The sequence below is a fragment of the Poeciliopsis prolifica genome, unplaced genomic scaffold, assembly GCF_027474105.1.
Source record: "Poeciliopsis prolifica strain line A6 unplaced genomic scaffold, Auburn_PproV2 SCAFFOLD029, whole genome shotgun sequence".
Classification (NCBI taxonomy): Eukaryota; Metazoa; Chordata; class Actinopteri; order Cyprinodontiformes; family Poeciliidae; genus Poeciliopsis; species Poeciliopsis prolifica.
The window spans coordinates 3,938,102-3,949,495 of NW_026562404.1; the positions used below are offsets into that span (position 1 = coordinate 3,938,102).

General features: G+C 41.0%; 1 protein-coding gene across 5 annotated transcripts; it reads right to left on the reverse strand.

Moving 5' to 3' along the window:
- Positions 1–1,321: 1,321 nt before the first annotated feature.
- Positions 1,322–10,979, reverse strand: LOC129372240 (cylicin-1-like). Of its 5 annotated transcripts, none has more exons than XM_055049369.1 (5): positions 7,628–10,979; positions 4,607–4,717; positions 3,114–3,337; positions 2,616–2,847; positions 1,322–1,538 (listed from the first exon to the last, which is right to left on the reverse strand). In XM_055049369.1, the coding sequence occupies exon 1, from the start codon at positions 10,888–10,890 to the stop codon at positions 9,982–9,984; it is 909 nt and encodes a 302-aa protein (XP_054905344.1). In that variant the 5' UTR covers positions 10,891–10,979; the 3' UTR covers positions 1,322–1,538; positions 2,616–2,847; positions 3,114–3,337; positions 4,607–4,717; positions 7,628–9,981. The 5 variants fall into 5 exon arrangements, with proteins under 5 accessions (XP_054905344.1, XP_054905345.1, XP_054905343.1 ...); XM_055049370.1 differs by lacking the exon at positions 1,322–1,538 and adding an exon at positions 2,235–2,391 and having other exon boundaries at positions 2,522–2,847; XM_055049368.1 differs by lacking the exon at positions 1,322–1,538 and having other exon boundaries at positions 2,235–2,784.
- Positions 10,980–11,394: the final 415 nt, after the last annotated feature.

The following is an 11,394-nucleotide window of genomic DNA, read 5'->3' on the forward strand; positions in this document are numbered from 1 at the left end:
GTGGTTATTTGTTCGAAATAAAATTTGATTAAATTGTTAATTCATTCAATATGTTATGAACTCATGATTCAATTGTAGGGTTTCTTGTCTTTAGTCAAAAAAGTCTATTGTTTGAAGGACTATGCAGTAGATTGTACAAGAGTAGCAAAGAAATCATTGCTTCACATGACAATACTTTGTTTCTCTTTTAGGAACTTCTTTTTGTTTCAAATATTTAAAAATAGCAGCGCTTTTAAGATCTGAGGTTTTCACACATTTGCTCTTGTTCACAGAATGAACTTAGTTCATTTCTGTCCCCACCTGAAGACACAAATGCTGTCTCTGTTTCTTTGTCTCAGCTTCTTTATGTTTTCTTACATAAATATTTTGGAGCCATAATTCTGCCAAACAGCCATCCAAAATATGGCTATCCAAAATCTATTATGTCTTCTCAGTCGTCTCATGGGAACAATAAGAACCAGTGCACACTGTGTTATATATTGCCCTCATACATTTTATTATCATTCATAAAATTCTCTGCGGCCTAGCACACTGAGCAAAACCCTCTGAAGAAAAATGAGATAGTCTCGGCTGGATTCGTGTCACAGGGTTTTCACGACAAATGAAGGCGCAGATTAGGAGGAAAGCAGACACTCCCGCACAGAAAGCCTGATGCTGGGATCCAGATAATCCCAGGGTTTCAAAGGTATTTGCTGAGATTCCTTGATTTGCTCAAGCCTCTTCAGAGTTAATAACCTTCACCTACTTTAAACCATATGACTGGGCGAGCATAAATTAAACCTCATGTAACAAACAGTCTATTTTGCTTCTTGTTCATGTTATATTTATTCAAGTGTTAACAAGTTGCAAAGTTGTTTAGTTTTAGAAGTACCTTTGTTTCCTTTGTTTGAATGCAGTCCAAGGTCTTTCATTAATTTCCTTTAAAGCATCTAGAGGTGTCCGGGTCATTACCCAAGGGCAGGACATCAGGGATCTTCTTTCTCTGCATACTGATTTCTCTCAGTGCAAAACCTCCAACAAACAAACTCCAATGATCTCAGTTTTAACCCACTGATCAGCCAGTTTGTTCGAGGATGATTAATTTGATCAAAACTGGAATCATGACTGTACTTATTGAATTAAAAAAGGGTTCTCCTTAGTGTGTTAGTAGCAGCGCAGCAGATCATGAGAAGAAGAGCTTTTCTGTCAAAGCCGAAACAACTGGGGTAAAAAGCATGTCTTTTTGATGGTTTCATTCTGAAAGTAGATGAGATTTTTAACCCAAAATCTCATAGAAAACTGTTTCATCTGGCAACAGATTATTTGTAATAAAAAGCAATGTGTCAAAAATAATTTACATAATTCTCTATGAATAACTTGCAAGTCATACTACAGCATCCAAAAGGTTCACATAATTGCTGACAAGTGTTGTGGATCTTTCCACTGGATTCTTCACCGTTCATCTGCTGCAACGAGCTTCAAGTCTTTGAGTTTGGAAGGCCTCCTTGCCATCACCATAATCTTTACTTTCCATGAACGATTCTCTCATGAATTCAATTCTGGAAGTTCAAAACATAAAAGTTACAACCAGTCAAGAGAAAAAAAGAAAAAAAAACTGGGTGAGATTGAACAATTACTTATTGCTTAAATCTGCTATGGTTATGAATAATTTTGGGCTTATATGTTCATACAGGGGTTGTTTTTTTTGCATCTTAACCTTTGCTACTGATGTTAAGAAGACAAGTTTTAGTTTAAATTATTTTGTAGACCCTGGATTGCAAACATATGCACATCAAAATTAGTAAACAAAAAAAATGCTTTGGATTTTTTTTTTCTTGATACTGAACAAAAACAAAACAAAAAACCCAGAAGATCTGACCACTTAGCAATTCCACACCCATATTCTGCCCAAACACAATCAGATTTCAGTAATGTCCCATGTCAACAAAACTGATTTTGTGGTTTCAAAGTGCAATGGTGAATCATATTTCCTCTGACAAAATAGCAATCAGCGTAAAACCGCACATTTTTCAAGGAAGCTGTGACAAAACATTTGGTTGTTTCAGTCAGACAAGATGGAAAACAACGGTGGAAACAGAGATAAGAAAAAAAATAATAAATGTAGTTTTCTGCTGCATTCAGAAGCAAAAGATAAAAGTAAACTTCCATTGTATGGAGAGCTTTGAAATAACAATGTCTGTTCAGTAGAGTAGAAGAGTCCTTTATTCTGTTAGATTTACATTCAGGTCCTTTAAGGAAATACTTCATTAATTGGCCAATAGAAAGAAGAAATCTGAATCTTGCACTGTCCTGTTCAAATGGTCAACCTGCTTAGTGATATGATTAAATATCACTGAATAGATGTCATGTGAGGATATCTGGTTGAAACCTTGAATCAAGAGCACTGCAAGCCTGCATTAGAGAAACAGATAAGAGGGCAGAGAAACACCCCAGAGAAACCAACTCCTCAGAACAAACCTGCAAAATTATAGTTACTGAATAACAAAAAGTGTTTGCCTAATGGAAATGTTTTAAGGCTTACTAGTGGGTGGAAACAAAAATGAAGAGAAGAAGTATAAAGTTTCTGAGGATTTCCATTTCAAATTGTTGCGTATCTTGCGTGTGATGATGCTGACCTGTGTCCTTTCATTACATTCACATTTATGTTACTTGCTGATGGCAAATGTCACTCCAAGTTTCACGATCAATCAGCACAATGAGCGTCAAGAGCTTTCCTCTTGGTTGCTTCTTCGTAATGTTTGCTGTGACCTCCTCCTTCCTCATGAGTTCATTGCCTGTGATCTCCTTGTAAATGTGCAGTCACACCGCAGAGAAAACTTTAAGTGGGTGACTTAAGGAGTGGCACTACTGCATAATATTTAGAACCACAAAAATTCATTACTTCAGGAAAGAAATATGGTCTGCCTTCAGCTAACTATGGAAAAATGTGTCAAAGTTTACAGATTTAATTTATCTTCATAAAAATGTTTTGCATGTAATATAGGCAGATAAATTTTTTGGTCAAGATCTAATCTAACTTAAATGACCATATCTCAAAATTAAGTTTAAGGTGGATTTTTATGTGATTTCTTTAAACAAAAGAAACACAAAAACATAATAAAACACAAACTTACTGTTTATTTTTCCTCTGAATGATGTTGATGTTCGATATGATCAGAATTGCAAAGTATAAATCAGTTGTACTGCATGTATATATGATATATAAGGGCTGACAGGATCCCGTCGCTGCTTTCTGCAGATCTTAACACCTGGACAGATTTGTGCTTAATGTCACAAATGGCAGTTTGAGAGCTGGCTAGAAAACTTTGCTCTTATATTAGTAATATATGACAGGTTTCTGCAAAAAAAGAAAAAGGGAAGAACAATTGATAGACAATGGAGCAAGTGTATTTTTTGCTTTTCCCTGCTAGAAAATCCAATTTATGTTTCAAAACTCCAAGCATGAAACATGATATGAATAATTAATTGGCACTAATGTTGGTCTGAAAATAGTCCGGTCTCAACATGGCGGCTGGCGTGACGATGGGAGGATATTGAGTATTGGATTGCGTCTCTCATTGCCAAAACTGTTTGGTGGGTCAGCATCTTTTCAAGAACCTGACACATCAAAATAAAGAGGCTGTTCAAGGTTGAGCAAACAACAGAGTGCAAGCTCCCTTCATAAGTGATTGATATTGTTAAAAGCTTTTTTAAAAAATGGCATGATTAATAGATTACTGAGTAAAAACAAATGTAAAAATTTAAGCTTTTAAGACTCCTGCTGTAATTTTCTCCTTCGTCTCCCAAGATATCCAAAAGATTACAACATCAGCAGTCCCTGCAGGCTCACTTTTTTGTGACATTAATTGCACTAGCTGCCTTTAATAAGTCAAGCTGTGTGAAGGTAAAGACAGGGGAAAGGGAATACTCTTTACGACCCACTTGGACCTGCTGGCTGCTCAGATGCTGCTCATATAAAAATATGAGACATCATTAGTGCCTTTATAAAGTATTCATGCCCTCTTACAGTTTCATATGTGTCAGTGAAACTGGAAACCTGAAAGAACGAAAATCTAAGGTGATGAATCAACAAAAGGAGCTGACGACTGACATGCTCTTCAAATGTTTGGCTTGCGTTTTTATTCACTCTCATGTAATCTAAATAAAATCCTTCGATACAAATCGGGCTGTTATGTGAATGTCTCAGAGGTTTGTAGATGGATGGTGATGCAAAATAAAGTCATCCTGAATGATAAGTCGCTAAAGGCAACAAAAGCCTTGCAACTGCAGCAGAGGCTCATCTTTGCACGAAAACAATCCGAAACACACAGCCGCAGCTACACAGACATGATTAAAGGGTGTTCAAGTCCAGACCTTACTTCAGATGAGATTTTGTGGCATGAGTTTTATACGAGTTTGAGATGGTCTGCTCTCAAAGTGGACAAACATTCAGGTGATTTAACTATTTTTGTATAGCATTGTAAAAAAAACGAAACAATTGAACAAAGAGAACTGAATGTCATTCTGCTATAAGACAAACTATAAAATTCAATCAGAGGAAATTTTTTTCTTTTTTTCTATTTAAAAAAAACAACAAAACAAATCCCGTCCATGATTCCTTACTTACCATCAGGTTTTTTTGACCCAGAGCTGAGGTTAAGAATGTGAAAGTGTTGATGTCTCCTGTGTTTTCTCTCCAGCCTCCACTTCCCTCAGACCTTAGTGGGCTTATCTTTTTCTGTGAAGATAAACCAGGATGTGATACACTGAGAGCGGCTGCTGATTTATAAAGAGTATCGCCTGCTGGAACAGTCTCTGGGATGTGGATAATTCATCTTTGTAAGCACCATAACAAAAGACTTATTATTTATAATAATAGAGAGGTGCAGCTTCACAGCAGACAAAGCTGCAATAATGAGCCAATTAAGAAAAAATAATTATTCTAGTAATTTAGTTATTAGAGGAGAGAGGCATTGGGTTGACACATTTGAATGATTTCAGTCTTTATACCTTGTGGTTTTAGTGGGAGCTGCTTTTTAAATACCCAAGGGAGAGTTGCTGGAGTAAAGTAAAAAAAAAAAAAAATGAAGTAAAATAATTCACACGCTCCTGCTTCTTCATTCAGGGCTCTCATCGGCTCTGCAGGAAAGGTAACAGCAGAGATTTTTTTTTTCCTTTTACCTCTTTCTGTCTGAGCTCTGGACGTTCACTCCCTGCAGCCTCGGCAAGTGAAGCTACTAAAAATATCTCGAGCCAGAGTCTGACTGCCGTTTTAAATTAATTCACTCCAACTAAGTTCTTAGGTGTACAGCTCTTTGCCAAAAGACTCTCCGTCTCAACTTAAATGGTAATAAGGATGCAGCAGACAATCAAATAGACGCAGCTGACATCCGTTGCACCTTGCAGTAGAATGAGGCTGACTGCTAATTTTATAGCTTTAAAAATATATTTCTGCTTATATAACGTCTGATTTCATCAGGAACGTTCTAAAGAAAGGCAGTTGTTTTTGCAGACTCTTTGCTGGCAAATTAGGGACATGCATGCTCTGTTTTACTGTCATCGCTCAAGCGAATGTTTTATGTTTGGCGGAGCGAAATGAAAGTATTTTTGAGGAACTGCACCTTAAAAGCTCAAGAACAGTCACTCCACTTCCTCCTGGTTTGAAAATGCAGCTATTTTTGTAATCTACAGGGGATCTTTGCTACAGACTCCGGAGAATAAAACAAACAGGCTCTTGCTAGCACAACCCTCTGAAGGTATTAATATTTTACTGTTTAAGAGCAACACCAACATTTAAGACTTGCAGGTTGACAGTCAATCTTAAGGCTCAACACAAGAGGACCTTGCAGCTTCTAGGAAGAATTATATCTAACTGTGTTGTTTACAAATGCTAAAAGAGCTAATCTGTATAATCTATCATCAGTATGCATCTAAGTTCAGCTAATATAGGACTGGATCAATAACACAACTCCATCCACACTTGATCAGATACTATTGATAGTCTTCATTGTGTGTTTAATGAAGCGGGCCTGTTCCAGCTCCTCAGCTCATTATTTTGAAACAGGCAAAGCTAATAGCTCATGTGACACCTGCAGTTTGTGAAACAGGCTTTCTCTGATGTTTGTATGCTTGTGGTTTTGTTGGTTTTTATTATTTATTCCCACTAATCTTACACAGCTCTTTTCAGCTTCTGTTGAAGAAGCTCCAGGACCAGAGAGGCCCCTCCACAGAGTTAGTGCTGCACTAAAAAGGCTCCCAGTAAGAAAACATTTAATCTCAAGTCATCAGCTGCTGTCTAAATGAGCCTCGTATGAACTCGAGGGTTGCAAAATGTATGAAGAGATTTTTTTATTTAAAAAAAACTGAATAATTTCGACAACTTTACTTTTTATTGAACCTATATTTTGATTATCATCTTATCTTACTCCTTTTAAATGTTTACATATTCAAAGACTGTCATGACTGCATCTTAACATTGTTTATTTAACATCCATCTGTTGTGAAACGCTCATCCGGGGCCAGAAGCCTAAGCAGAGATGCCCAGGTGAAATCCCAAGGCGTTCAGGCAAGAGACACAATCCATCCAGCATGTCCTGGGTCTCATCCAGGTAGGACGTCCCCGTAGCATACTGATGACTTCCTAATCAAAACCCCCCGAATCCTCAACTGGCTCCTCTCAATGTGGAAAAGCAGCAGCTCTACTTCAGAAGCGCTGCTGCTAAGCTACATGGTAACACCTTATTTGAAGGGGCTGCATAAGACTGATATGACGCTGACATAAATATGACATAACACCCACTATGAACATGAAGGAGTGGTCATGAGTTTTTGTACTAAATTTGTACTAAAACTTGCATTCAAAGTCCATTAAAATTGTCATCTTTGCACTAAACGTGTCATCATTTGCCGAATGACACTTCATGACAACAATCAGAGATTCATGAAGACTCCTTCATGTTCATAACAGGTGTAATGTCATATTTATGACAGTATTATGTTGGTCTTATGCACATCCCTTCAAATAAAGTGTCACCAAATACATTAATGGAAATCCTTCTTTTGTATAAACTCTCAGAACAGGGTGTTAAGACTTCAGAGGGAATGTCAGCAGTCATCTCACTCATTAACAAGAACAGCAATTATCACACAGTGGAGTCACGATGATGCCTGCAGTTCATTTGAATGACAGATTGGCACTGCAGCTATAAGTCAATACAAAGGGTAGCACTATGCAACCATCCTGCAACATTAAGAAACCAAATCTCTGCAAGACTTCACAATGTTAAAGCTTTAGTACAAACATAAAAAAGAAGACGCTTGGAGATTAAATGATGTCATGACATTAGCAGATGAACTGTGAGATAATGGCTCTTTTAAATTTTAAAGCGGATTACCATGCAGCACATCTTCCAAGAAGAAGATGAAGCAGATCTGAAATCAGAAAGGCAATGTCCCAAAATATTTCATTAAATCCACCAAGAGCTTGCTTAGAGAGAGTTAAAGCTGAAATCTTGATCTCATTGAGATACTGTGAGAGGATCTGAAACAGGTTGTACCATCACCAGGCTACGTGCAAAACTCACTGAACTAGCAGCAAAAGAAGATGAAAAAAAATTTCACGAAGCTAAAAACATAAATTCAGTCCTACCTTTGCCGTTTTGTGGTGGAAATCCATGTTAGAGTAAATATTTCCACTCAGGTGCTGTAATCTATTCTTCTTCTGTCACACTGATGTGATTTCTCACTATTTGGGGCCTGCAATAGAAATGTATGGCAGACACCTATTGTTCTTCACCTCGAAATTACTGCCGCTTCCTACTACCGTTAATGTGACCAATACCACTGCGTGCCCCCTCGTCAACTTGTCGAGCACTTTGCTGCACATTCTTCTCCCCTTCTTTGATGTCGTGGAAAAATTTTTGGGGATTGTAAGACCTTCTGTCATCCTCTCTATCATCTTGTGGATAAGGGCACTTTCCTCTTCGCCATCCTTCCTTCCTTCCTTCCTTCCGTCCATCCTTCCTTCCTTCTTTCCTTCCATCCATCCTTCCGTCTGTCTGTCCATCCATCCTTCCTTTCTTCTGTTCTTTCTTCCTTCCATCCATCCATCCAACCATTCATCCATCCATCCATCCATCCGTCCGTCTTTCAGTCCTTCCTTCCATCCATCCTGCCTTGCTTCCTTCCTGTCTTCCGTCCTTCCTTACGTCCATCCGTCCTTCCTTCCTTCCAACCATCCATTGTTCCTTCCATTCTTTGTTCCATTGTTCCATCCTTCCTTCTGTTCGTCATCCCTACGTCCTTCCTTTTTTTCTTACTTTTTTCCTTCCTTCCTTCCAGCCGTCTGTCCTTCCATCCTTCCTTCCTGCCTTCCTTCCTTCCATCCATACGTCATTCCTGGCTTTATTCCGTCCTTCATTCCGTCCGTCCGTCCGTCCATCCATCTGTCCATCCATCCTTTCTTCCTTCCTTCCATCCTTTGTTCCTTCCATCCATCCATCCATCCATCCATCCATCCATCTTTCAGTCCTTCCTTCCATCCATCCTTCCTTGCTTCCTTCCTTTCTTCCGTCCTTACTTACGTCCTTCCTTCCTTCCAACCATCCATTGTTCCTTCCATCCTTTGTTCCATTCTTCCTTCCATCCATCTTTCCTTTTTTTCTTCCTTTTTTCATTCCTTCCAGCCGTCCGTCCTTCCATCCTGCCTTCCTTCCATCTGTACGTCAACCCTTGCTTCATTCCGTCCTTCCTTCCGTCCGTCCATCCATCTGTCCTTCCATACTTTCTTCCTTCCATCTTTCGTTCCTTCCTTCCTTTGATCCTTCCTTCCATCCATCCATCCATCCATCCATCCATCCATCCTTCAGTCCTTCCTTCAATCTATTCATCCATCCTTCCTTCCATCCTTTATTCCTCCCTTCCTTCCATCCTTTGTTCTACCCTTCCTTCCGTCCGTCCATCCCTCCGTCCGTCCTTCCTTTTTTTCCTTCCTTCCTTCCGTCCGTCCATCCTTCCTTCCATCCATCCAAAGTTCCTTCTGTCCTTCCTTCCTTCCATCCATCCAGCCTTCCTTCCATCCTTTGTTCCATCCTTCCTTCCGTCCGTCCATCCCTCTGTCCGTCCTTCCTTTCTTTCTTCTTTCCTTCCTCCCTTCCGTCTGTCCGTCCATCCTTCCTTCCATCCATCCAGACTTCCTTCCTTCCGTCCATCCGTCCTTCCTTCCTTCCTTCCATCCGTCCAGCCTTCCATCCTTTGTTCCATCCTTCCATTAGTCCATCCATCCCTCCGTCCTTCCTTTCTTTATTCCTTCCTTCCACCCATCCGTCTTTCCTTCCTTCTGTCCGTCCTTTCTTCCTTCCTTCCTTTCTTCTTTCCGTCCTTCCGACCAGGAGACATCCTGACCAGATGCCAGAACCACCTCAACTGGCTTGTGGAGGAGCAGTGGCTCTAGTCTGAGTCCCTCCCGAATGACTGAGCTTCTTATCCTATCTCTAAGGAAAAGACCAGCCATCCTATGGAGGAAACCCTTTTCGGCCGCTTGTATCCGCGATCTTGTTCTTTCGGTCATGACCCAAAGCTCCTGACCCTAGATGAGTGCAGGAACATAAATCGACTCAGCAAATCTGTTCCCAACATTTGAACCACTGAGTTATTGGTTAATATGAACTAATGCTGTTCTCAAACCAAACTGCTACAGCATTATTATCAGGCCTGTAACAACCACAACAAGAATCGAAGTGGCATATCCCGCAACTTCTGCTGTACACAGCTTTTTGCGTAGGCTGTTCTCAAAGCCTTTAAAGGCCTTCTGCATTTGTTCTTTCAGCAGCTCGCTCATCTTGGCACTGACCTGTTCATCCTTTGTTGTCAGCAGGTTCTTCAGCTGCGACATGCTGTGCGTCTCCGTCAACTTGTCGAGCACATTCTTGCTGTACATTCTTCTCCGCTTTTTTGATGTCGTGGAAAAATTTTTGGGAATTGTAAGACCTTCTGTCATCCTCTCTACCATCTTGTGGATGAGGGCACTTTCCTCTTCGCCATCCTTCCTTCCTTACTTCCGTCCGTCCGTCCTTCCTTCCTTCCATCCATCCAGCCTTCCTTCCATCCTTTGTTCCATCCTTCCTTCCGTCCGTCCATCCCTCCGTCCTTCCTTTCTTTTTTCTTCCTTCCTTCCATCCATCCTTCCTTCCATCCTTTGTGCCATGCTTCCTTCCTTCCGTCCGTCCATTCCTCTGTCCGTCCATCCCTCTGTCCGTCCATCCCTCCATCCATCCTTCCTTCCGTCCGTCCATCCCTCTGTCCGTCCTTCCTGTCTTTCTTCCTTCCATCTTTTCTTCCTTCCTTCTGTCTGTCCTTCCCTCCTTCCTTCTTTCTTTCCTTCCGTCCGTTGGTCCATCCGTCCTTCCTGTCTTTCTTCCTTCCATCTTTCCTTAACTCCGTCCGTCCTTCCATCCTTCCTTCCTTCTTTCTTTCCTTCTTGCATCCGTCGGTCCATCCGTCCTTCCTTCTTTCCTTCCATCCATCCAGCCTTCCTTCCATCCTTTGTTCCATCCTTCCTTCAGTCCGTCCATCCCTCCGTCCTTCCTTTCTTCCTTCCTTCCATCCACCCGTCTTTCCCTCCTTCCGTCCGTCCATCCCTCTGTCCGTCCATCCCTCCATCCATCCTTCCTTCCGTCCGTCCATCCCTCCGTCCGTCCTTCCTGTCTTTCTTCCTTTCATCTTTCCTTCCTTCCATCTGTCCTTCCCTCCTTCCTTCCTTCCTTCTTTCTTTCCTTCCGTCGGTCCGTCCTTCCTTTTTTCCTTCCTTCCATCCATCCAGCCTTCCTTCCATCCTTTGTTCCATCCTTCCTTCAGTCCATCCATCCCTCCGTCCTTCCTTTCTTCCTTCCTTCCTTTCTTTCTTCTTTCCATTTTTCAGACCAGGAGGCATCCTGACCAGATGCCAGAGCCACCTCAATTGGCTTGTGGAGGAGCAGTGGCTCTAGTCTGAGTCCCTCCCGGATGACCCTCCCGGCTAAGCTTCTTACCTATCTATAAGGAAAAGACCAGCCATTCTATGGAGGAAACCCTTTTCGGCCGCTTGTATCCGCGATCTTGTTCTTTCGGTCATGACCCAAAGCTCCTGACCCTAGATGAGTGCGGGAACATAAATCGACTCAGCAAATCTGTTCCCAACATTTGAACCACTGAGTTATTGGTTAATATGAACTAATGCTGTTCTCAAACCAAACTGCTACAGCATTATTATCAGGCCTGTAACAACCACAACAAGAATCGAAGTGGCATATCCCGCAACTTCTGCTGTACACAGCTTTTTGCGTAGGCTGTTCTCAAAGCCTTTAAAGGCCTTCTGCATTTGTTCTTTCAGCAGCTCGCTCATCTTGGCACTGACCTGTTCATCCTTTGTTGTCAGCC